The following is a 27726-nucleotide window of genomic DNA, read 5'->3' as shown; positions in this document are numbered from 1 at the left end:
GAGAATTGAAAAGAAAGAAGTGGCCAACTGCTGTTCCTACATCACTTAACTCATGACTCCTCTTTCTCTGAAATTGCCTTCCATGCTCATTGGACCAGGAGTGGACATGATTTAACCTGGGGCAATCAGACATTCTCATTTGAAAATCTGGAGTTGCACAGCAAGTTGACCAAGTTTCTCAAATGGGGCTGGATTTAAAACGTTTAATTTTGGTAGCTGTAAAGGGGCTAGATTACTCTATATAGTCTATGGAACAGAGGTACACTTTTAAATGGTTGCTCACAGAACAAAATTACAAGAATTTAAACAAACAAACAGCTACCAAAAAAAAAAAAACACACCAGGAATTGCCACATTTAGTTAAGATTCATAATCCTTGGACATGATCAAAAGGAGACCTCTAGAAGTAACCACAAAACAGTACAAACCTAAGAGACAGCTTACTTGTACTTTAAATAAATTATAGTAAATTATTGATTACATTTAATAAATGTGTTACTACTATTTTTTCAAGTAGTATTTTTTACTTTTATTATTCTGATATTTTTGTGATATGAATAAAATTATTTTAAAACCAACCATCTAATTTTATAAGTTGAAGGATTTAATCTCAATGTGGTTGTGAATAGAACAATAAACAGATTGACTAAGTACCAATTTGTCAGCAATTTATGAATGGGATAATTAAGAAAAACATGCTTTTGGGAGTGTGGCAATAATATGTAAATCATGGTGAAAATGTGCTGGTGCGTATCCTTTTAACTGCTAATATCTGTTGTTAGATAATGTCCTGTGTGCCACTGCACTGTGCTATGTTTTACACACATCGTTTCATTTAATACTCATTCTGAGGTAGATACTGTTTCATTTGACAGATGAGAAAACTTGAGACTTAAAGTAAAATGGCTTGGCTGCAGGTCACATGGCTGCAAAGCTCCAGGGCTGAGATTCCAAGCCAGTTGTTCTGCCTCCAGAGCCCACGGCTTTAGACCCTACTCTAGGCTGCTTCACAAACCCTGCTCACGTGAACAACAGTATTTTCAGAGTAGGAACCAAGAGGTCTAACCCCAAAACAAAGCACTAGCAGTTTTTTCCTCTCAGTACACTCAATTCAGTCATTCTCACCTCTCACTGAGTAAAAGTTATAATCTGCAGGGCAGCCTCCTTCTCAGGCAGCAAGCTCCTGGAGTGTAGAGACAGTGTATCTATTCTGAGTAACTCTTGTATACTATAGCAGAGATACTTTGTCAGCATTACTGAGATAGGAAACAAGGTCGGTTGTTTCTTTAATAATGCTTACCTACTTCCTTTTTGTTAAGTTTTATATTATTTCAAATGGCACAGGAACCATCTTTGATTTTTATTAAGACAGAACCAAACACGACTACACATTTAGGTCCTTACTGTTTCTAGGACTCAAGGGTGCAAGGGTTTCACAGACCATTTGCCTTACCTGGTTCCTTCCTCTCCTTCCTAGTGATCCCTACAGTACTCTTTTAAAGGGCTACAAGAATAAATTTACAACCTGTACAATTCAACTTTAATCTTTTGGGAAATCTTAATTTACTATTGTATAATCCAGGGAAAAGAAATCTATATTGATCAATCAATATAGATATAATGTCAAATATATAGATCAATCAATGTAGATAAAAGTATGTACTTAAATTTAAGGATGAGTAAAGTAAGAGTACAGTAGCCCAATTCTTGGTTAAAAGAAAAAGTAAGAGCAAGTCACTGCCACTACAGATGCCCGTACTTACATCTGTCAGCAGCCCAACTAACTGGCATTCAATGGACATAGCAACACAGCTTTCAACTCTCCAGTGAGTTTTAAGTCCAGAGCATGTTCAGTCTTTGTCTTGTTTATCTGCTGACGAAGGGTTTCTAGGAAGATTTAGCAGTGCTTCAATCTTCTTAGCATCAGCCTTGGATCGATTTTTCTGTAAATTACTTTCAATTTCTTCAGGGAGGAGCTCAGTAAAGTGTAGTCTGGCTTTCCTGTAATCAAAGAACAAGAAGGATATATCAAGTACTGCTCTATTTCTTTGGTTTTTAGAGAGAATTTTTTTTAGAAAGATAGTGTTTGTCTTATACTCCCTTACAACTTGTGAGCAAACATTGCTCCTTGCACTTCAAATACAATGACTTTCTTCTCTCTCCTAACCTGTTCCACTTACAAGCCAGCTAGGAGTCTCACATTACCATCGTGGACATTGCCAGCAGTAGCTCTGATCCTTAAGATACTCCAGAGTTCTCGAAGGGGTGACATGCAGTTGCTGAATGAAGCACCCTGAGCTAAGGTGTGAGCCTCAAACCAATCTGTCCTCTTGCCCTCAGGGCCCAGAGGGGATGTGAAACACCCTGCCACTCTGTTAAACTCTGTTGACAGACCTTGTGGGACCTGCACAAAGATTATAACATTGGTAATCTCAGTACGGAAAAGTCACATAGGGCAATACTACATACGTGTATTTACTAGGAGTTAAAAAATCGAATTTCCAAATAACAGATCAGTTCTTTCTCCAAGTCAAGTATTAGTGTCTTCCTGTCTTTAAGTGATTATCAGGGTCACCTATGACTTTCTTCTCAACTCTTCATAACCAGATTTGACCATATCTTCTTTCATAGCTCTATGGAAAATACAGCCAATGTTCTGTATTTTCTGCTCACTATGTTAATTTTCTAGATTCTCACTTTGTTGATTTCTCTATACTATAGTTATTTTCAAGCAAAGAAGCAGACATATAAAAGGTTCTTAACTATTTATTAACTGTCCTCAGAAATACCACATATATATTATATATGTATATATATAAATATATAAATAACCTATACACTTCTGACACTATTTCCTTCTGCCAAAATATTCTTTCATTTCTGTAATTCCAGTTGTTGTTTTTACCCATTCTTGAGGTTTTCCATCTCTAAATAACTGACCAACTTCTCTAGTTTTTTTTTTCTGGTTTCCTTTTTTTCTGATTGGAATACAATTATTATTTGTTCATATTTGTCCAAATGTTAATTCTTCTATAACTTCCTATATCAGATTCAAATAACCAGATATTTTCCTTACTTTTCCAACTCCTTTCTCAAAGATTCCTTTTTAAAAAGAAGTCTCTTAGGACACCTAAAGGGCTAGAAATAAGCTAATGCTTTCATGCTTTTAGCTCTCCATAATATCAAATTATATGATGGCATTCAGAATTTTAAGTACTTTATCCTAGAACCTAGAGAGCAGCATATCTCACTCACCTTCTTACTATGGAAAGAAGACAGAACAAAACAAACATCTGTTGAACACTGTGGTGTGATTCTTCCCTTAGAACAGCTGAGAAAACTGAGGGCTTGAAGTTAAGGAAAACATCTACGGTCACAGAATTAATTAATAGTCTAGCTGGGATTTAAGGTTTGTTTTCAAGGTTTCATTGGCTCTAAAATCAATGCTTTTTCTCCTATAGCACCTGTTCTTGGAAAACAGATCTACAGATATTAAGAATTTCCGTGTGTGTGTGTGTGTGTGTGTGTGTGTGTGTGTGTGTGGCACAAATGGAAGTTTCCAATAAAAACATGGGAAAAAGAAGACTGCTTATCTACCAAACCACCAAAGTAGCAGCAGCAGATGTCATCTTAGTGGCCAGGAAGCAGAACCATGAGAATCATTTGTACCAAAGTGCTAGATGGCAGCCTATTATGATGATCTTAAAAAGAATTAGCATGAAGTCTGCTATTGCTGGACCCCAAGGAGTGACTAGATAAACAGGTGACAGTCTGTATCCTTCTCAGTGGCATCTAGTCCATGAACAGCCACTATATCTACCTAATGCCTATTGCGTCCACAGCAAGAAGTAAAATCTTTGAATGTGGAGGCCTAACATGCTCTGTATTGTTCATAGATGTATGTGTAAACAAGGATATCATCTTTTAAATAAAGCTCACTCATTGCTGTTTACTTCCTTTAGATAATTTCCTATGCAGTCAAAAACACAGGAAAAGAAAAAATATGCAACCAAATGAGATTTACAACATTTTAACTTAAAAAAAAATGTATCTAAGGAAAGATTCTCAATTAGTGTCTTTCTGTTTTCCATTCTCCTTAATTAAAAAGATTAAAAGACCAGGTAAGATGCCAGGTGAAGGACTCAGTAAACAGAAACTCTGTGAATTGAGCGGCAATTTAGAGTACTTATTTCAGAGGGCACCACTGTCCACGGATAGGAAAGCCAGACACCCCCCTGGTCTTAACATGCTCCTTACCGCTCTTCCAGTTTCAGCTCCTGGAGTGCTTTTCGATCCTTCTGTTTTCTCTCCTGAACTGTCTCACCACAGTACTTCTGAAGTGCCATCAACAGGCTTCCTATAGGAGTGCTGAGGGGGAGGCAGAGGGAATGCTTAGGAGAAAGAGCTGTTAACCACGCGAAACATGAGTGTCTCTGCTAAGGCGCGAGCAGCACCAAACGAGCCACTTGCTCACTGACAGGTACAGGAACATTTGATAATTAAAGTGTCCTTGTCAAATAAAAAAATATTCAGATAATTTCCTTCCTGGTCTGAATAATAGGAAAAACAATCATTGCAACTTCCTAAATTTAACTGGTATAAAAACAACAGGTCTATAAATTGGCTCTGATTTTTATCATGAGTGATAAATAAACCGGGAAAAAATACATTTATGACAAGTTCTAGTAAATAGCTTTATACTGAAGGTTTCTCAGAAATGAAATTAATACCAGGAATGGTGCCAGAGCCCCTTAAGGGACAAGAAATGTGAAGGGTATTGAGGGAAGGATGCTACTGGCTTTTGGGGCTGAAGCTGCCAAAACATCCTAAAATTCAAGAGTCTGGCACAACTGTCTCACCAGAATGCCAACAGTTACCCATTGAGAAACTGATTTAGATAATAATTATTACAGTAATGAAGAGGGTTTGGGTCATGTTTTCAAAGAGAAGGAGTTTTTGACTCTGACACAACTTAAATTCCTTCTGGTTACAACTTAAGTTGTAACCACATTTTAAAAATTATTTTTGCTAGGTGGAAATGTTCATTGATGATGAATGAATAAAGAAAATGTGGTACTGTATATACAATGGAATATTATGCAGTCCAAAAAGGAAGATCCTGTCACATGCTGCAACACGGATAAACCTTCAGGACATTATGCTAAGCGAAACAGGCCAGTTACAAAAGGAAAAATATTGTATGATTCCACTAATAAGAAGCACCTAGAGTAGTCAAAATCACAGAAACAGAAAGTAGAAAGGTGGTTGCCAGAGGCTCTGGGGTGGGAGAAGGGAGAATTAGTGTTTAATGGGTACAGAGTTTCAGTTTTGCATGATGAAAAAGTTCTAGAGATCTGTTGCACAACAATGTGAATACAGGTAACACTACTGAACTGTACACTTTAAAGTGGTTAAGATGGTAATTTTTATGTTATGTGTTTTTTTTACCTCAACAAAAAAATATTTTTGCGGCTAATTTCAGCAATTTTTCCCTTCAAACCAAGCTGGTATATTAACAATACAACAAAAACATCAGCAATAGATTATAATATGTTGAATTTTAAAAGTTTTTTAATTTAAAAAAAAAAGAATCCATAAAGTTACAGTGTTTCCTCCCCAAAGTGGGGTAGAAAAAGGGAGGGTAAGGGAGAAATAACTCTTCTATTCAGATAAATGCCAACTAATAAAAACAGAAGAAATGACAGAATTAGCAAATCAACATTTTGCAACTTTTACAATAACTGATTACATTAGGGATCATCAATGGATCATTGAAACCACTAGAAGAAAGACATCTGGAGAACGGGCTATTTACACAGTCTCACCCCACAGATTCCTTATTAAGCACAACGGCAAAAAGATACCCTTGCAGTGGAGAAATTTAGTAGATACCAAATGTGGCAGGCAGAAGTCTAAAATAGCCCCCCAAAATTTCCTGCCCTAATTTCTCAACTATGAGTAAATGATGAACTATTATGCCCATGATTAAATTGTTACATGGCAAAATGGATTTTACAGATGTAATTAAGGTTACTGATCAGTTGAATTTGAGTTAATCAAAAAAGAGATTATCTGGGTGAACCCTCTGCAAGGAGAGAGTTTTTTCCAGTTGGTGGCAGAATGGAAGTCAGAGAGATTAAAAGTCTGAGAAGGATTCAACATGCTGGTTGCTGGTTTGAACATGGAGGGGGCACGTTAGAAGGAATGTGGATGTCTCTAGGAACAAGGTGGTGCCTGACAGCCAGCCAGCCAGGAAACGGGGACTTCAGGCCTACAGCCACAGGGTTCTGTCAACAACCTGAATTTTATAGAAACACATTCTTCCCACAGAGCCTCCAGGTAAGAACCTGCCTGGACAACACTTTGATTTTGGTCTTCTGAAATACTAAGCAGAGAACCCATCTGTGCCTACCCAGACTTCTGACCTACAGAAAAGTGATACTGGGTTGGCCAAAAAGTTCGTTTGCATTTTTCTGTAAGATGTTATGGAAAAACCTGAACAAACTTTTTGACCAACCCCATATAATAAACGTGTGGTGTTTAAAGCTTCTGAGTTTGTAGTGATTTGTTACACAGCAACAGAAAACTAATACACCAAGTTAACATCACTTACAATGGGTGACATAATATGTCTCTTGATGTGATACACTGAGAAGGACACAACCTCACCTATGTTGTATTCTTGGTGAAAACATTAAACCTAAATCTAATCATGAGGGGATAATCAAACAAAATTGAGAAATATTCTGGGCAAAAAAAGGCAGTGGAACTGTTTTAGCTTAAAGGAATCTAAAGAGACATAACAACGAAATGCAACAATTAGATCCTGGATTTTAAAAAATTATATATATATGGCATTATTGTAATAACTGAGGAATTTTGAATATGGACCCTATCTTAAATAGTATTCAGTCAATCAATGCTAAATTATTTATTGTGGTAACTGTACTGTGATATCATTGGAGAATGTTCTTCATCCTGGGAAATACATGCTGATGTATTTAGGGCTGAAGAATTATGAGGTCTAAAATACTTTAAATGGTTTAACCAAAAGAAAAAAATAGAAAAGGAAATATACACATGTCCCACACATAAACAGAGAGGTAGAAAACAAATATGGAAAAATGTTAACAACTGGTGAATCTGAGTAAAGGGTTATATGGGTGTTCAATGTTCAATTCACTCATGTTTTCTACAGGTTTGAAATGTTTCAAAGTAAAAAGTTGGAGAAGAAAATTCTTAACGTTTATTAAACTATACAAACAAAATCTAACCCCAAATTTTTTATAGAATGTGCTTGTTAACTGTTTCTTATTCCTTTTTCCTGCTACTTATAAGTACCTTTGCTCAAACCTCAAATAGTTTCAGGTGTTAGAGATATTTAACAGTTTTTATCCGGTGAAAACTAGAAGTAAAATCAAAAACTGGGGTACAATCAGAATTGGACAGTCAAAGCTACTGCTAATACAAGACTAGAGACCTTTTATAGGCTCTAAGTATTAAATTTGCTCTTTAGAAATGATTGCAATTTTTAACAGAGAAGGCATTAAATTATATTAATTTAGAATCAAACCATGTTAACACTTACCCCAGCAAGGCTCCAATTATGCCACCAGCTACCAAGCCATGCAGGCCTAAGTTTATCCTAAAAAGACTTCCAGTGATAGCTATTTTAAAAGAAACAAAGGGCAATATTAAATCACCTTTAAACACCAGAGTTCCATTTAAAAATGTTCCTCCATAAGAAGGACATAAATTTCCAAATAAGCTTTTTGAACCCAACATTAATATACCACCACAACCTAGATTTCCTGAATCTAAAATGCCAATACAGCCAGCTTCTCATCCACTCTGCAGGTTCAAATGAAGAAACGTTCCTTTTACAAACAGAATTGCTCAGTCGGTTCTATGGACCCAGCCTCTTCTCATTATGCTTCATTTTTGCCAACCTCGCCTTAAAAATCTGTTATTTCGTCACTTCCACGTCTTTCATTTGTTCCTTCTTTAAGGAAAGTTTTCCCCAAATAATTAACAAAACCTTCACTAGAGCCTGCAGTTCATGTCCTCCCCCAGCCTCACCTTTCTGTACTGCTACGCTACACCTCTCAAGCAGGCCTGCAAGTGGGCAGTTGGCCTACAACGCCACCTGGTGGCCGGGGCATAGGTCCTCTTTCCTTCCCACTAAGACTGTACACCCAAGATGTCCATTCATTTTCCTCTTTCACTACGTACAACACAACGAATGACACTTCAGGTGGTAACAATTTTAAAATTAACATTTGAGGTTTACAGTTCTTATTTAAGTACTTATTTAATTTAAATATTCATTGTTTTAACTTTTCTAAATTTAAAAAATTTTTCAAGTGATGATATGAAGTTGTTTGTAATATCCTATTATTATTATTTTATAGACTATGCATTTAGAGCATCCAGCATATCAGTTATCCAATTCTTTAACTTTTTTTTTTTTTTAATATTTTGGCTGTGCTGCGCAGCATGTGGGATCATAGTTCCCCGACTAGGGATCAAAACCCACGCCCCCTACATTGGAAGTGCGGAGTCTTAACTACTGGACCGCCAGGGAAGTCCCCGTCTTTTCTAAATTTTTAAATTAACAAGAACAAAAATCACCTTTAATTCCATTATCCAGAGACAGCAAAAAATTTGGTCTTTTTTTCTAGGCTTCTTTTCCAAACAAAATATTTTTTAAAAACCTATTAGAATAGCCAAACTCTGGAACACTGACAACATCAAATGCTGGTGAGGATATGAAGCAATAGAAACTTGCATTCATTCCTGGTGGGAATGCAGAATGGTAATGTTACTTTGTAAGACTGGTGGTTTCTTATAAAACTAACATACTCTTACTATACCATCCAGCAATGACACAAGAGTTGAAAACTTTTGTCTACAAATACCTGCACACAGGTGTTTATAGCAACTGTGTTCATAATCATCAAAACATGGAAGCAACCAAGATGTCCTCAACAGGTGATGGAAAAATAAACTGTCGTACATCCAGACAATAGAACATTATTCAGCGCTAAATAGAAATGAGCTATCAACCGCTAAATAGAAATGAGCTATCAACTCATGAAAAGACATGGAGGAATCTTAAATGCATATTATTAAATAAAAGAAGCCAATCCGAAAAAGCTACATATTGTATGATTCCAACTATACAACATTTTGGAAAAGGCAAAACTATGGAGATAGTTAAAAAGATCAATGGTTGCCAGGGGCTGAGGGTGGAGCATGGGGATCAATAGGCAGAGCACGGATTTTTAGAGGGGAAAATACTTTTTATGATACCATAATGGTGGACATATGTCATTATACATTTCCCCAAACCCACAGAATGTAAAACACCAAGTGTGAACCCTAAGGTAAACAGGACTTTGGGTGATGATGTATCAATTTAGGTTCTTCAATTGTAGCAAATGTACCATTCTGGTGTGGGATGTTAATAGCCAGAGAGACTATGTGTATGCAGCAGGGAGGAAGTATATGGCAAATCTTTTATCTTCTGCCCAATTTTGCTGTGAACCTAAACTGCTCTAAAAAACTTTATTAGAAAGGAAGTCAGGGGCTTCCGTTGTGGTGCAGTGGTTGAGAATCTGCCTGCCAATGCAGGGGACACAGGTTCGAGCTCTGGTCTGAGAAGATCCTACATGCCTCGGAGCAACTAAGCCTGTGCACCACAACTACTGAGCCTGCGTTCTAGAGCCCGTGAGCCACAACTACTGACCCCAGACACCAAGAGCCCATGCTCCGCAAAAGAGAAGCCACAATGAGAAGCCCACGCACTGCAATGAAGAGTAGCCCCTGCTTGCCACAACCAGAGAAAGCCTGCGTGCAGCAACGAAGACTCAACGCAGACAAAAATAAATAAATAAATTTATTAAAAAAGGGAGGTGGTGGAGGACGAGTGGTGGGGTTTAGAAGCTGCTAGAAGCCAAACATAAAAAATGGAGTCACACTCTTTGTTACACAGGACCATATTTCTGTGAACAGTCTTTTTCAATCTGGATGTTTTTTATTTCTTTTTCTTGCCTGAATGCACCGGCTAAAGTCTCCAGTATAATGCTAAATACAAGTGTATTCATCTACTTGTCTTGTTCTCAATCTTAAGGAAATCATTCAGTCTTTCACCATTAAATATGTTAGCTGTTGTTCATAGATAATCTTTATCAAGTTAAAGAGTCCCTTTTAATCCTAGTTTGTTTAGAGTTTTTATCATGAATGTTGGACTTTTGTCAAATGTGTTTTCAAACTAACCTTGAATTCCTTAAATAAGTTCCACTTGGTCATGGTGTATAATCTTTATTCGTTGCTGGATTTGGTTACTAATATTTTGTTAAGGATAAAATTGTGTATATACTCTTGAGGGATAGTGATCTGTAGTTTAGTTGTCTACTTCATCTGGCTTTGGTATTAGGATAATATTAATAGCCAGGGAAGCCATCTGGTCCTGGACTTTTCGTTGTGAAAAGATTTTAATTAAATATTTAGTTTATCAATTTGTTATAGGGCTATAGGGATTTTCTATTTCTTCTTGAGCAAATTTTGGTAATTTGTATCACCCCCACCCCCCACCCCCGTGGTCAGTCTTGCTAAAGGATTGTCTATTTTGTTGCTCTTTTCAAAGAACCAACTTCTGGTTTCATTGATTTTTCTCTTGATTTCATTGAGTGTCATTCTAATTCTATTATTTCCTTCTGCCTGCTTACTTTAGGTTTATTTTGCTCTTCATTTTCTAGTTTTTAAAGGTGGAAGCTTATTCATATGAGATCTTTCTTATTTTAATTTGACTACACCTCATAATTTTTTTTTTTTTCCCCACACTGTGGCATGCGAGATCTTAGTTCCCTGACCAGGGATCGAACCTGCACCCCCTGCATTGGATGTGTGGAGTCTTAACCACTGGACCACCAAGGAAGTCCCTGCACCTCATAAATTTTAATATAATGTGCTTTAATTTTCATTCAGCTCAAAATATTTTAAATTTACCTTCTGATTACTCTTTGGTTTATGGTTTACTTACGAATGTGTTATTTAATTTCCAAATATTTGTGATTTTCCCCCAATTTCTTTTTAGTTTAATTCCACTGAGGACAGAGAACATACTTTGTGAGATTTCAATCCTTTTAAATTTATTGAGACTTGTTTTATAGCCTTGCATATGGTCTAGCTTAGAGAATGTCCCCTGTGCACTTGAAAAGAATGAAAATTCTGCTATTGCTGGGTGGAGTGTTCTAGAGATGTTACTGTGTCATGTAGATAGATAAGTGTTCACATCTTCTATATCCTTGTTGATTTTCCCTCTAGTTGTTCTATCCATTATTAAAAGTGGAGCATTAAAGTCTCCAGCTACTGTAAAAGTCTCCAGCAACTGATTGAGTTGTCTATTTCTCCTCTCAATTCTAAGTGTTTGCTTCATGTATTTTGGAGCTCTGTTGTTAGATGCGTATGTTTCTAAATGTTGTATCTTCTTGGTGGATTGTCCCTTTTAACATTATAAAATGTCCTTCTTTGTCTTCTAGGACTTTTCTCTTAAAGTCTATTTTGCCTGATACTAGTATAGTCACTCAAGCTCTTTTTCTTACTGTTTGCACAGTGTATCTTTGTCTGTCTTTTTATGTTCAACTAATTTGTTCCTTTAAACCTAAAATATGTCTCTTGCAGACAGCATATAGTTGGATCCTTTTTAAAATACAGTTGGACAATCCCTACTGATTGGAATGTTTAATCCATTCATGTTTTAATGTTTTTATTGATATGGTTAGATTTAGATCTGCCATTTTGCTATTTGTTTTCTATATTATCTAATTCCTTTTTGACCTTGTTACTCTTTTTTAAAGTTACTATTTTATTATTTGCTTTAGGGATTATACTATGCATCTTATCACAGTCTACTTCAGATCAGTACTAATTCCAGTAAAATGTAGAAACATTGTTCTAATACAGCTCCACTCCTCTCCCTTCTTTGTGCTATTATTGTCATTTACGTTACGCATATATGTTTAAAAACAACAATACAATGTTATTATTATTATTTTACACAACCATATGTATTTTAATGACGTTAAGGGTAGAAACAGTTAAGAAAAGAAAGTGGAAACAATAGATTCACAAACTCTTTCATATTAACCTATGTATTTACCATCTCTAGTAATTTTCATTTCTTCCTGTGGAGCCAAGTAACTATCTGGTGTCATTTCATTGCTCCAAAATAAGTCCATTCCTTCCCCCTCTTTTGTGCTATAATATATAGCTTTAAATGTTGTATGCCCAACACTTCAATTTTATTATTATGTAACTTTTTTAGATCAGTTAAGAGAAGAAAATATTTATACTGCCTTCAAGAATTACTTATATAATTATCTTTATCAATGCTCTTCATGTAGAATCAAGTTACCATCTGATATCACTTCCTTTAAGCCTGAAGAACTTCCTTTAATGTTTTTGTAAGGTGGGTCTGCTAGCAATGAATTCTCTCTTTGTTCATCTGCCAACATCTTTTGCCTTCAATTTTTGTAGGATGGTTTGCTAGATATAGAATTACTAATTGACAGTTTATTCCTTTCAGCACTTAGTAATTCTACTGCCTTCTGGCTTCCACTGTTCTGATGAGAAGTCAGCTGTTAATTTTTTTGGGTATTCCAGTATGAGTTGTTTTTATCTTGTTGCTTTCATGATTTTTCTCTATCTTTCAACAGTGTAACTATTATGTGTCTAAGTGTGAATCTGTTCATGTTTATTCTTCTTGGAGTTTGTTGAGATTCTTGAATGTATAATGTTTTTCATCAAATTTGGGAAGTCTGTGGCCATAATTTCCTAAAATACTTTTTCTTCCCTTTTCTTTCTTTCCTCTCCATTATCCATGTGTTAGTATTCTTGATTGTGTCTCCTAGATCTCTGAGGCTCTGTTCATTTGTCTTCATTTTTAAAAATTCTGTCCTTGATAAAAGATAATCTATATTGATCTATCTTCAAGATCACTGATTCTCTTATGCTCTCTCAAATCGGCTGTTGAGCACCTCCTCTCCAGTGAATTTTTAATTTCCATTATTGTATTTATCAACTCTAGAATATTCGTTTGATTCTTTTTTGAATAATTTCTATCTTTACTGATATTTTCTATATGGTGAGTAAATGTCATCACACTTTTATTTCTTTTAAAATGGCTTGAAGTCTTTTGTTTGCTATGTCCAATAGATGGCCTCTGTCAGAGACATACCCAGTGACTGCTTTTTTTAAGTCTCCTGTTTTTGTATATCATGTGACATTTTTGCTGTTTTTGAAAATCAGGCATTTTAGGTAATAAATTATAGCAACACTGGAGTTGGAACATCTCCCTACCAGGGGCATGGCTGTGGTTCTTTGCTTATGTAGTGATTTGCCTGTACCAATTCTATGGAGTCTTTGTTTTTTGCTGTTGTTGTTTTTGTAGAGTGCAGCCACGGAAGTCTCTGCTCAGTTTTTATTTTTATGCCTGGCTTCCTATGAATCATACCAGCTTGGTAGTCAGTCAATGATTTGTCAGAGGTTGTGATTACACATCTTAAGCCAGTAAGGCTGCTACCTTTTTTTTTTTGCAGTACTCGGGGCCTTTTACTGCTGTGGCCTCTCCTGTTGCGGAGCACAGGCTCCGGACGCACAGGCTCAGCGGCCATGGCTCATGGGCCCAGCCGCTCCGCGGCATGTGGGATCTTCCCAGACCGGGGCACGAACCCATGTCCCCTGCATCAGCAGGCGGACTCTCAACCACTGCGCCACCAGGGAAGCCTGGCTGCTACCTTTTGTCAGTGGATCTGTCTGTGGCTTGAAGAACGCACTCAAGGTTTAGGCAGTTTATAAATCCTTTCTGGCTTTTACTTTCTATGTTCATGAGGCCTCACAGTTAACCAAAGATAAGTAGCTTGCTAGGGCCCTTACCAGTCTCTCCTGAGTGTGCTTACACATACAGGTAACTTTCTGGAGTTCTGGGGATTAGTAAGATCTTACTGAAGTTGCTTTGGCTTTCTTGTTCCCTGGACATCCCTGGTAAGATTCTGCCTCATCTGCCAGTCTATTGCTTGCCCCAAACAACATCAAAGCCTCAGGTTATCTGTGTGATACTGTCCTTCCCTAACTGTTTGCTATTGTTTTCAGCAACACCCTTAGGCATGGAATTTGCTGTGCTCTGCTCCATATCAAGTCAGTCACCTCAAACAGCAGAAATATTGTTCCTCCCAGCCTGCCCTGTCCTTGTGGAACTTCAACACCATGCAGCTGGGTGTTAGGAGGTGGAAGAAGCCCCAAGCTGAAACACTACAGACTACTCCCACTGTTCTCACTGAGATTCAGTAGAAATTCTTGAAAAAATGCTTCTCAATTTGTTGTGTGCCTCCGGTCAATTCTCAGAATCTTTAAATGGTTGCTTTTGATAATTTTGTCCAGCTTTATTATTACTTTTGAGGGAGAGGATTTGCCAAGCTCCGTACTAAGGCATTCTAGATGCTGAATATACTTTTATGAATGTCCAGACCAATGCCAAATAATAGTGGTGAGGGAAGACATCCTTACCTGAGTCTGACTTCAGGATAAATTAGTGTTATACCATTAATTTTAATGTTGGTTGCTGGCTTGAGATAAAAATATATATTGTATCAGATATATTTTTCTATTTTTATTTTACTAATATTTACATTCAATCAAGAAACCTTTATTCTACCCTGCTATATGTTAAACAATTGTGAAATAAAAGGCTAACACTTTCTCTGAATTCAAGTTAGTCGTCTAGTAGGGAAGCAAAACAAGTAAACAGCTACAACACAGTGTTATAAATGCTTTGATAAAACTGTTTACAGTGAACTATGAGAACACAGGGGAAAGGTACCTAAGGATAGGAAAATGTGAGCTAGGAGAACCCTCTAGGGAAGCTGAAGCTGACAGATGAAGTGAAACTTGAAAGACAGGTTAAGTATAGAGCTGAATGAAATTAGTTGTGGGAGTTGGAAGGTGGATTCAAGCAAGCATTCTTGTAAAGCAAGAATATGCTGGGTTTGAGAAATCCAAGTAGATTATAAGTTTTGGGCAAGAGTGGTGCATGGAGGTCAGGTCAAGAATCGACATTAGAGTGATGGGAAACTATGGAAGAATCTGAAGCAGAGAAGTATTAAAATCTTATTCATATTTCAAAAAAGTCAGATAACAGTAGAGGTGAAGCAAACCAAGATTAGAAACAGGGAAGACCTGTAGTAGCAGTGGGAACAAAGAGGAGGTGAGAGAGTCCATATATATTTAAGGAATAAGACTGATGGAACTAGGGCTTCCCTGGTGGCACAGTGGTTAAGAATCAGCCTGCCAATGCAGGGGACACAGGTTCAATCCCTGGTCCGGGAAGATCTCACATGCCACGGAGCAACTAATCCCGTGTGCCACAACTACTGAGCCTGTGCTCTAGAGCCCGCGAGCCACAACTATTGAGCCCGCGTGCCACAACTACTGATGCCCACACACCTAGAACCCATGCTCCTCAACAAGAGAAGCCACCGCAATGAAGCCCGCTCACTGCAACTAGAGAAAGCCCGCGCACAGCAACGAAGACCCAACGCAGCCAAAATTAAATAAATAAATTTTTTATAAAAAAAAGATTGATAGAACTAGAAGTCTGGAAAGGGGAAATAAAGGGCAGAACCACATCATTAACTGATTTCCAATTTTGGAATTTAACAGATGACAGAGAACATATAACAGGAGTAAATCTGCAAGTAGGGGCAGAAAGACAAGAGGTTGGTTCGGATACAGGCACTTGAGCCTACAGAATATCCATGTAAAAATGTTCACAAGTTAAAACCAGGCAAGTTCTAGCTGCTACAATGCTATTAATGTCTATTTCTAGTTTTATATTTTTAAATGTTTTCATTAAAACATTAAGCTCAAATTACGTATATGTGTGTTTGCCTGTGTGTGTATACACAGAGAAAGACAGAGTGCACCCAAAATAAAAGAGAGCATAAGTGATAAAGCAAATGGGCTAAAATGTTAATAATAACTGGGAATTCCCTGGCGGTCCAGTGGTTAGGACTCTGTGCTTTCACTACCGAGGGTCCAGGTTCATTCCCTGATCGGGGAACTAAGATCCTGCAAGCTGTGCAGCTGGGTGGGGGTGGAGTAAAAAAAAAAATGTTAACAATAACAAATATCAGTACTAAAGGGTATTGCTCATGGTGTCCCTTGTATTTTATTTTTGCAACTTTCCATAAGCTTGAAGTTATTTCCAAATAAAAAGTAAAAAACTGTTATGTGCAGTATGTGTATGTTTTTGTATGTGAGAGAATGTACATGAATTAGTGAGTGTTTGCATGTATACGCAGTTAACTTCATTTACATTTCTGGAAATGTACTGGATTTGTACTGGAAATGTAATGAAATGTTCAATACTTTTTTTTTCTTTTTAAACATTCATTTTAAAGAGGGCATTATCTACCAGAGGCAGAGAGCTTTAAAATAAAATCCAATCTCTTACCATGAAAAATCTGGCTCCTTTCTACTTCACCTTACCAATCTCATCTCAAGCCATTCTTTCCCTTATTCACTATGTTCCAGTCATATTATCCTGCATTTGAGAAACCTTAGAGCCCTCACCCTTGACGTTCTCCCTGCCTAGGCTACTTCGTTGCAAGCCTTGCTCCTTTCCATTCTTCAGGTATCAGCTTAAATGTCACCTCCTTAGAAAGGTCTTCTCCAGTATGGTACTGGCACAAAAACAGAAATATAGATCAATGGAACAGGACAGAAAGCCCAGAGATAAACTCACACACATATGGTCACCTTATCTTTGATAAAGGAGGTAAGAATATACAATGGAGAAAAGACAGCCTCTTCAATAAGCGGTGCTGGGAAAACTGGACACCTACATGTAAAAGAATGAAATTAGAACACTCCCTAACACCATACACAAAAATAAACTCAAAATGGGTTAAAGACCTACATGTAAGGCCAGACACTATAAAATTCTTTGGGGAAAACATAGGCAGAACACTCCATGACATAAATCACAGCAAGATCCTTTTTGACCCACCTCCTAGAGAAATGGAAATAAAAACAAAAATAAACAAATAGGACCTAATGAAACTTAAAAGTTTTTGCACAGCAAAGGAAACCAAAAACAAGACGAAAAGACAACCCTCAGAATGGGAGAAAATATTTGCAAATGAATCAACGGACTAAGGATTAATCTCCAAAATATATAAACAGCTCATGCAGCTCAATATGAAAAAAACAAACAACCCAATCCAAAAATGGGCAGAGACCCAAATAGACATCTCTCCAAAGAAGATATACAGACTGCCAACAAACACATGAAAGAATGCTCAACATCACTAATCATTAGAGAAATGCAAATCAAAACTATAATGAGGTATCACCTCACACCGGTCAGAATGGCCATCATCAAAAAATCTACAAACAATAAATGCTGGAGAGGGTGTGGAGAAAAGGGAACCCTCTTGCACTGTTGGTGGGAATGTAAATTGATACAGCCACTATGGAGAACAGTATGGAGGTTCCTTAAAAAACTAAAAATAGAACTACCATACGACCCAGCAATCCCACTCCTGGGCATATACCCTGAGAAAACCATAATTCAAAAAGAGTCATGTACCACAATGTTCGCTGCAGCTCTATTTACAATAGCCAGGACATGGAAGCAACCTAAGTGTCCATCAACAGATGAATGTATAAAGAATAATGGATAAGTTATTATCCATGAATGGATAAGTGTCCATCAACAGATGAATGGATAAAGAAGATGTGGCAAATACATATTACTCAGCCATAAAAAGAAACGAAATTGAGTTATTTTTTGTGAGGTGGATGGACCTAGAAACTGTCATACAGAGCGAAGTAAGTCAGAAAGAGAAAAACAAATACCATATGCTAACACATATATATGGAATCTAAAAAAAAAAAAAAAGGTTCTGAAGAACCTAGGGGCAGGACAGGAATAAAGACACAGACATAGAGAATGGACTTGAGGACACGGGGAGGGGGAAGGGTAAGCTGGGACGAAGTTAGAGAGTGGCATGGACATATATACACTACCAAATGTAAAACAGATAGCTAGTGGGAAGCAGCCGCATAGCACAGGGAGATCAGCTCGGTACTTTGCGTCCACCTAGAGGGATGGGATAGGGAGGGTGGGAGGGAGAGGCAAGAGGGAGGAGATATGGGGATGCACGTATATGTATAGCTGATTTACTTTGTTATACAGCAGAAACTAACACACCATTGTAAAGCAATTATACTCAAGGTCTTCTCGATCACCCTGTCCACATTAGGTCCCACTGCCCCACCTATTTGTTACTTTCTATCATAGCAACGTGTTTTTTCCCCATCCACATTAGATGATAAAACTCAATGAAGGCAAAGACCTTATCTGTTTTGTTCAACAAGTACACCAAGGACCAAGCACAACGTTTTCCATACATTTTGCATGAATGTTGAATGAGGTGTGATGAGAAGCCAACCAAAGAATTCAGTAGCCATGACTTATAAGTCCTTACATATTTCCTAAACCATATTTGAGATTGAAAAATATAAACAAAACAAAAATGTCTTACCTCCTGCAATGACAAAATGGCTTAGGGCATTTTTATTTCGGTACACATTTAGACCAGTGTTCACTGTACTGAGAAGAAGGGAGGAGGAGGAAAACATCATTTAAAGCAAATCTCATTTACCTTCTTGACTGTAACTTTCACTAAAGTGATACGTATTAGTTTAGAAGAGCCTACTATGTCAATCCCTGGTGCTAGTCTAGGCTCCTTCAGTGTGTTTCAGATTGCTAATATGCCAATAAGCAACAGAACGTAAAGAAGAGTTCTGCAGAGTTCCTCTGACTTAGCAAACCTCTATCTATTTTGATATTAGTTGGCAGACCTTCATCCATGCATACAAAAGTACAACTGAACCAATCTTTTAGGTAAATAGATAAAAGTTCTTAAGAAAAAGGTATCATGAATCACTTTTATATGGGCGTTCAAACTTCATAATTCCACTGCTCAAAAAATGTGCTCCTAAAAGAATACCCAAGACAGTTCATCACAATTCAGAGAACTTACTTGAATATAGTCACAAACATGGCCGTTCTCCAACTCCAGCGCCAGCCGTACCGGATGAAGCCTCGTGTGGCAGCACGATGTGCAGATTGCTAAAGTTAATAAAAAGGCTGTGAGGTTCTGAGACACCCTGACACTTTCCCTATTTTAAAAATGTGGTGGAGGAATGTCAGCTAGGCATTAAGTAGGGACACCTGAACACATAGAAACAATAGGAAAATGTCTAGAAATATCATTCTTTAAGTACTGAAACTTAAGTGAAAATGCCATGTGCATCGTATTCTATCAGGAGGTGTAAAAGGAACTAAGAGATGAAGTGTCACACAAGTAATCCATCAATTAAGTAGCAACTAAGAATCTATATGACAAACACCATGACAGACATAAAATCAGTATTAGACATACTTTCTTTCAAGAAATTGTGGGGAAAAGAAAAACACAAAATAAAGAAGAAGCACAGAGTATACTGTAAAGGGTAAGGATTAAAGTTATACAGATGTGCAGGAAAGGAGGAAAGGAAGAAAAAAAGACAATCTTTACTGACCACCTTCTATGTAAACATTGTTAACATATTACCTCACTTAATCTTTACAACATTTTCTTCAAGCAGGTGTTTTAGTTTTAACTAAAACATAGAGAGGAAGTTTTTCTCAGCCAATAAGGAATAAAGTCAGAACTGGAAGTTAGGTTGTCTGTTTCCACAACTCATTTTCACTAGACCACAATGAAGCAAGTCTGGCATAATACTGTGAGGGTAAAGCCAAGATTTTTAAAGAATGTGACAGAAACCCTAAGTGTAGTCTTAACTACTATATGATATTGGGCAAGTCAAAACCTCTCTGAAAGGTATCAGTGCGAACTCATGGCTTTTAAAAAATGGGTAGATAAATATAGAAACAGATATAGAAATGTGCATGAATGTGCACATAAGTCACACACACATACACATTTCCTAACTCTATGTGCCTAGAGCCTAGAAGCCATGATACCTCAGTAGCAGTGAGCATACCTAGCACTAGAACTTGGCTTTTAAATACCATTTTAAAAGAAACTACAGGTCTTTGGTGAAATGGGCTTATGCCAGGGCTGGTGCTTAAAAAGTAAAAGATGTACCAGAAACACCTTGCTGTGCCTTTTAGAAAGTAAAGGTGTGCTCAAGGAGTAATGGGGGTCTTCCCTTGTGGCGCAGTGGTTAAGAATCTGCCTGCCAATGCAGGAGAGACACAGGTTCGAGCCCTGGTCCACAAAGATCTCACATGCTGCGGAGCGACTAAGCCCATGTGCCAAAACTATGGAGCCTGTGCTCTAGAGCCTGCAAGCCACAACAACTGAGCCTGTGTAACACAACTACTGAAGCCTGCGTGCCCTAGAGCCCATGCTCTGCAACAAGAGAAGCCACTGCAATGAGAAGCCTGCGCACCGCAATGAAGAGTAGGCTCTGCTCACCGCAACTAGAGAAAGCCCCCATGCAGCAACGAAGACCCAACGCAGCCAAAAAAAAAAAAGAGTAACGGGGACATATCAAAAGGACACAGGAGCTAGATTTAAGGGGCTCCAATTGTCCAAATCCAGGCCAATTTGAGTATCAAAATAAATGATGATAATAATGGATTATAAAACTACAGAATAAAATAAGAATCCATGAGTCCACATTGAATAAATAAATTATAAATAGATAAATGGACAAATAAATAGAGGGAAAGTGAAAGCTCTTCCTTACAGTAGAATACTAACCAATAAATATAAATGGAATGATGGAATTAGAAAATGGCCATTTGGCCACCACCACAGTAATAACTGCTTTAGGCAAGAATTAGCATTGAATACTAAAACTAGAGGGTAGAAATTTGATGAAAAATAGGATATTGGCATAGTCTCAAAGTAGCTAAAAAGTATTCGTAAGACACTTATTAATTACAAAGAGAAAAAAATAGTAATTTTACAGTGGATAAACCTGGCAGGGACCATCTTAACTAAGTGACTAAAGTAAGCATCACCAGTTGAGGGACAAATAGATATCTTGTGCTCCTTATCCTTACCTACTGAGGAATACAACATCAGTTCTAGGGTATTCCTGTGAAAACACATAAGTGAAATCTAATCACAAGAAAACATCAAACATCCAAGTTGACGGACATTCTATAAAATAAATGGACCATAGTCTTAAAAAATATCAAAGTCATGAAAGTCAAAGAACAACAGAAAAATTGTTCCAGATTAAAGGAGACTGACTAGAGAGGCATGACCGGCAAATGCAACACCTGATCCAGTATTAGATCCCGGACCAGAATAAAATTTTTTTAATGAATTGTTTACTTTTTTTTTTTTTTTTTGCGGTACATGGGCCTCTCACTGTTGTGCCCTCTCCCGTTGCGGAGCACAGGCTCCAGACGCGCAGGCTCAGCGGCCATGGCTCACGGGCCCATCCGCTCCGCGGCATGTGGGATCCTCCCGGACTGGGGCATGAACCCGTGTCCCCTGCATCGGCAGGTGGACTCTCAACCACTGCGCCACCAGGGAAGCCCCTAAATTGTTTACTTTTAAAATAAATTATATTAGTGGGACAACTAGCAAAATTTACATAAAGTCCATAGGTAAGATAACAGTACTCTGTAAGTGTTAATGTCTTGCTCTGCATAATAATATTGTGGTTATGTAAGAAAATGTCTTTGTTTTTAGGAAATGCATGCTGAAGCACTCATGTGTCTATAACTTACTCCCAAGCAGTTCACAAAAAAAATAATAGTATGCCTTATACAGAGAGAGAATAAGAAAGCAAATGTCGTAAAATTTTAACATTTGGAGAATCTGATTGAAAGGTATACAGGAATTCTTTGTATAGTCAGCCCTCTGTATCCTCAGATTTGGAACCTGAGGATGTGGAATCATGGATATGGGGGGTCTATGGTACTGTGCCTTTTTATACAAAAGACTTGAGCATTTTCGGGTTTTGGTATCCGCAGGAGTCCTTGGATCCCAATCCCCCTTGGATACTGTGGGACACTGGTACTACTTTTGCAACTTTTAAGTCTGACACAATTTCAAAAAAAAGCTTCAAAAAACTAAAATTTCTGAGCTGTAACTTTCTCACTAATACAGTAGAATTGATGTACAGAGCTAAGATATAACAAATGAGTTAGCACTCTACAAGCTATAAAGCTCTAAGTGTTAATTATTGTTTTAGTGTGAGCTAGTGTACTGCAGGAGGCATTTTGAATAGGATAAATATGCTACAGCTGAGCCATGACGATTTAGCACGGGTGTAGAAATATATTTCAGAAAGTAGAGCCATAAGTGGTGATCAATTCTGAAGATAAGAAAAGTGGTCTGACGAGGCTCGTGTATGCACTTTAGCATTAGTACTTGCATTGCTGTCAAGTACAGACTTTGTTTCCTAAACCTTCCCAACCCTACCACCTAACTAGATGACTAAGTGTAAAAGGAACAGCTAAATTGGCATGCCCCCAAATACTATTAGAACACCAGTACATACCACTGCATCAAGCTGGTTGTGGTAAATTTCTGCTTGGCTCTGCTCAATATAGTGCTGTTTAGCATGAATAAAAGCTGGTATCCCCCCATATGCCCAGCCAATGACGCCTGCTGAAATTGCCGCCTTGTAAATATCCTGAAGTTCTTTTGACGTTCTCTGCTGTTCACTAAACATCAAAAAGACAGTGTTGTTTGGGATTAGTTTATGCATACTGCTCTCCAAAAGACAGTATGATCAGAATTATCTCAAATGCTAAAAGGGCTACACTTTTCATGATGGGCAGAACCAGTTAAATCTTCTGATGAATTAAATGATTATATTACAAGTAGCTCAAACCTCAGCCAAAACTAATCTATGCTTTCAGAAATTAAGCTAGTGGTTATTCTTGGGAAGGCAGTGACAAGGAAGGGGCACCAGGGGGAGATTCTGGGATGCTGTTAACAGTCTTGGGGCTGCATACACAGCTATGTTTGCTTTGTGAAAAGTCACTGAGTGGTATACTTATGTACATTTTTCTAGGTGCATACTATACTCCAATAAAAAGGTTGTTTTTTAAGGTTATTTTATTTGATGACTATTACAGCTCTACCATATCCCTGTAAACAGAAAGAATTTGTGAACTGGATGTACAGATCAATATTTCCCTTTCTGAATTTTTAGATAACTTTTGGAAATTACACGAGCTTATGAGATTTTAGGACAAGATATGCCAGAATGAATTCCTAGATGTAAAAAAAAAAATCAAAACTTTATCTTTCTGAATATTTAATTTTTATGTCATGCTCAGATGGGCCTGTATTATTAAAGACCATTGACTAAGAAAGCTCACCATGCAGTGGGCAACACAGACAAACCTAAAATAACAGGGAAAAACTACCATTTAATCCAATCTATTACTCTCAAAAGCATAAGAAACCAGAACCCATACTGGAGCTTCCAAGACGTCCTCTGGAAATTGCTCTAAGAAATAGCTAAGTTTGTAAGTGTTCAGTTACTATAAATAATGGCCCTCCTACATAAGTAAACTACTAAATGTTAATTTTTTACATTACTAACTTGCTTTCTTCAGAGGCTGTACAAGTGTTTAATTCTAATTGCCAATAACAACCACTACATTTCTGAAATCAGAATCAGTAAGTTTTTATAGTTCCTGCATATACAAGAGAGAAACCTAAATAAAATCTCTTAGGAAACTAATTCCTATATCAAGAGGAAAAACTGCTATAAGCTGAACTTTCTATTTTATCTTTTATAATGAATAAGGACCAAAAACAACATCTACATAAAAACTGGCAGAATTCAGAAAAGAGTAAATGTAAAAGAGCTTAAGATTTAACAACCCAGGAAATGCAATATGCTTTCCTCTTTCTCATCCTCTGAAAAATTCCATGACATAGGTGACATTTTTCTTCATTTTATAGATAGAGGCTCTAAGAAGTTAAATGATTGGGCCTAAGAGCTAATGAACGGTGAACAAACAAGGCATAGTGGTGGAAAGGACCTGGACTATAAGTAACAGCAATGGGGTTGTGGTTCTGGGTCTGTCATCCACTGCTAAATGACCTGCAGCCAGAACACAATCACTCTGAACCTAGGTTTCCTCACCCATGACATGGAAGGGAGAATGAAAGTCACACTAAATTATCTTCCAAATTTCTTTCAGCTCATCATTCTGTTGTTTATAAAGCTGATCAAAATAACACTTTTCTGTTGTGTACTACACAGGATCGTTCACAGATATCTCAAATTTTGGAACGACCAATGAGAAGGGCGGCCTCGGTACCTTTAAAATGAGATGATGAAACTAAATAAAGTAATTAAATACAATTCCACCAGCTCCCCTGCCCTATCTCAGCAACATACTAAAACTTAAATGTTAATTTATCCACTTGATAACACAGTGTAGTATATGGTAAAGTACTTCATAAGAGGGCTAACTTTTCACCAGTAAGTGATGAATTTTAAAACATGATGAAATTAACTAATTATCCTGAGGTTTCCATTAAAGTTAGTTTAAAGGCTTATTTTATTCTTTATTGTGAAACATCCTTATTTGTGAATCCAGCTAATATCTTTTCTTTTATAAACTGATGAGACAACAGTTGCTACTATTTTTTTATATATTCCTTATTTGGCAGAATAAAAACTTTACAACTCTCTGTTATCTCTCCAACCTCCACTTTTATGGCGAGGAGGAGGGCTGCTGTTCATGAAAATTTGGGATCAAGTGAAACGTGAAAAAGAATACTGGAGTGGAGTCCTGCAGATCACTAAGTAGCTTGCTTCAATTCTTCTCATCTGTAAAATCGGGGGATTACACTAAGACTACAGTCCCTAAAACCCCTAAAAGCTCTGACTTTCAGTTAATCTCACCCTTACCATCTGAAAACCGGCCTGTCAACCAATAGAACTACCAAACGGCAATGGTAGGATACAAATTTGGAATACAAATACTAAAACCCCAAATCCCACAAAGATAAATCCCACCACTCTGGGGTCCTTCGCCCTAGATGACACAGGCAGCAGGTCACCTCCTTCGAACCCCTCCCCACAGACAGTAGGTACTTTTACTCTTTGACAAACAGCTCTCGGAGGCGGTCCCATCCGGATTCCGGGTTTTGGGGTTCTGGGAGGTAGGAAGGCAGCTTCTGGTCTTTCACAAGAGCCTTGGGATCGGCGGCCACAGCTTCGGCAGCAAAGACCCGAGGGAAAGGACTCAGCGCCCTGCAGAGGAAGCTCCGTGGCGCCGGCGGCGGCACCTCCATGGCCCTCTACGAACCTGCCGACAGACACTCGCTTGGGCGCTCAGGGCGCCGAGGCCTCCCGGAGGCGCCGTGGGAGAAGAGCGAGGATAACTGCAAGAAGGAGTGGACGAGTACCCGTACACTACGCCCGAGCTAATTCGCGGCCGTATCCGCTGCCACACCGCCTGACAGACTTGCCCTCAGTGCCAGGCCTCACTTTGGAGGCCCTTGGACACACGAGACAGGAAGTCCCGCCCCAACGAGGGCAAAGGCCAAAAGAGGAGCAAAGGCGGAGCCGGATCCGAACACACTTCCGGTTGGAGGCGGGAAGGACCTCTGCGGTGCGGCGTCGCCCCGCCGGAAGTGAGGTGGCGGAGAGTAGACACGTTCAACGCTGTCTGGACCCCACTCTGGCGTCATGTGCCTGGTCTTCCGGCGCCCGGAAAACGGGAGAGTTGGGCAGTTTGCAGGCGGCGAGACGTGTTCTCAAGCTAAAGTAGGTTAGCGTATTTAAAACGGCAGAAACCCCATGTAGGTGAAGAAAGTGCAGTGTTCACTACAAGTGGAGTACGGAAAGGGGAAGGCAATTTGCGCAAATACAAGCCCAACTTACCCTGTCACGGACTACCGGGCTGGGTGGGGTCCATTCTTGTTTTCGGAAAGGACCGAGGCGTTGAAGAGGGGTCTTGGTGCCAGTTTCCCCGAGATTTCCAGAACTCTTTTTAAAGAAATCGGCCCTGGGCTTCACAAGATGGGTTATACTCCCCTTAGTTCGTATGCCTACTGTTTCTCGAAAGGCAGGACAATTTCTGGAATTTCTACCAGGCGTTTGCTTGATAGTCCAGCAATAATTTCCCGTCACTACAGTCTCCACTAATATGTGCTTCAAAGTATAGTTTTTATTAAAATGCACGCATTTAAAATATTCTCAAACTGGTTTGTGTAATTTCACTTAATCTTTGCTAGCAACCAAATACAGTCACATGTTCTCTTTGCCAATCCCTACCCATCCTTGATTCCTTTCTAGGTGTAATTACAAATCGTTACACTCTTCAGTAGGATACAGTAAATAGAGTTCAGGAATTTGATAGCTGGAATTCTATAGATAAGGCCCAGGAAGTTAACTGATAAGAGTGACTAGCTGAGTCAGTCACGGCGCCAGGAAGATCTCTGGTGTCTGGGAGCCAGGATTAGATTCAGTTCCCAACATAACGTTTACTACGTTGCATCACGATTTCCTATTTGCTGTGTGTCTCAGTAGACTAACTTTGAGGTCAGAGACCGTTTATATTCATCTCTCTATCCCCAGTACCTATCATGGCTGGCACATAGGTTGTCCAATAAAGAATTCAGATCCTCTGACTCTTGGCTCTGGCCGCAGGTTGCTGCCTATCCCATACAGGTGGAGGTGGGCACCGGGATAAAGTCCCAAGGCCTGAAAGCCCAAGGAAATGGCTGTCCAGTCTGTCTAGTGTACATGTGGAAAATCTAAATGCTTAAGATGACCCCAGAATCATTCTGCGATGAGAACTTTGAATTGGAGGGTGGGAGTGTTGGGCAGTTATTACTGAAATCATTTATATACAACTCAAATGTCCCCCCACTACCTTACAGATACAGATGAGGTTATGTAAACAGGCAAATTTTGCTAACTCCATAGCTGGTTTCTCATTTGGGTAACTAAGCTTCATTTGTAAGGTTCCCTTTGCCATCTGGTCGCTCAAGAAGTCCACGGACCCTAGGCCCCACTCACACTTTTGCTGCTATTCCATCTCAGCTCCTCAGACAACTACTCTGTCACCCTCCCACTCTCCCGCTGCTCCAAGCCCCTGGGGCTTACCTTCCTCTACCACTATGAAAGTACTCTCCCTGCTCTGTGGTCTGCCTTTTTGAAGGGTCTCAGAGCAACACTAAGCCAAAAGGTGTCACGTGGCTCACTCAGACCACTCTTTCACATTTAGCTGACTCCTCCCCAGGATGTGCATTTGCCACCACAGTAGAGGCATCAAGGGAAAATTTCAGTGTGGTCAGCACAGTGTGCCTGGAACCACCACTATTCTACCCTCAGACCTTTTGCTGATTTCTGCTCATAGAACCCAGTAGCTTCTCCCCCCATCATGAATTTTCTCCCAGGCGGCAGAAGGTTCCCTTTCCCTGCTAGGTTCACCAGGTACTGCCCTTGCTACATATATTACATTTTATTATATTATATATGACATAAACTGTTACCACAGGTAAAGAGAATGAATTCTGAGAACTCCAAGGACCACTTCATTTAACCATCCCTCAAAGTGTAACTCAGTTTTTACCTCCAGGAAGTTTCCATCTGCACCAGATAGAAATTTCTTCTCCCTCTAAACTTCAGCTCCACATTGTCTTTATG

The 27726-nt window shown here is 38.6% G+C and overlaps 1 protein-coding gene across 1 annotated transcript; it reads right to left on the bottom strand.

Annotated features, from left to right (window-relative positions):
• Positions 1–1347: 1347 nt before the first annotated feature.
• TIMMDC1 (translocase of inner mitochondrial membrane domain containing 1) lies at positions 1348–26213 on the bottom strand. Its single transcript, XM_060010700.1, has 7 exons — positions 25171–26213; positions 22600–22765; positions 19110–19198; positions 18609–18676; positions 7589–7667; positions 4258–4368; positions 1348–2001 (listed from the first exon to the last, which is right to left on the bottom strand). The coding sequence occupies exons 1-7, from the start codon at positions 25362–25364 to the stop codon at positions 1851–1853; spliced, it is 858 nt and encodes a 285-aa protein (XP_059866683.1). The 5' UTR covers positions 25365–26213; the 3' UTR covers positions 1348–1850.
• Between the last annotated feature and the right edge of the window lie 1513 nt (positions 26214–27726).

The sequence above is a fragment of the Delphinus delphis genome, chromosome 4 (genome assembly GCF_949987515.2).
Source record: "Delphinus delphis chromosome 4, mDelDel1.2, whole genome shotgun sequence".
Lineage (NCBI taxonomy): Eukaryota > Metazoa > Chordata > Mammalia > Artiodactyla > Delphinidae > Delphinus > Delphinus delphis.
Note: the sequence above shows the minus strand (reverse complement) of the source record. Positions and strands in the feature narration are given on the sequence as shown.

What these genes read in the sequence shown, in the direction of transcription:
- TIMMDC1 (XM_060010700.1), bottom strand. Translation starts at nt 25,364, where the DNA reads ATGGAGGTGCCGCCGCCGGCGCCACGGAGCTTCCTCTGCAGGGCGCTG. An exon ending in ATGTTTGTGACTATATTCAA is followed by an intron (nt 18,677 to 19,109) that starts GTAAGTTCTCTG and finishes CCTTCTTCTCAG; the next exon opens with TACAGTGAACACTGGTCTAA. An exon ending in ATAATTGGAGCCTTGCTGGG is followed by an intron (nt 4,369 to 7,588) that starts GTAAGTGTTAAC and finishes CCTCCCCCTCAG; the next exon opens with CACTCCTATAGGAAGCCTGT.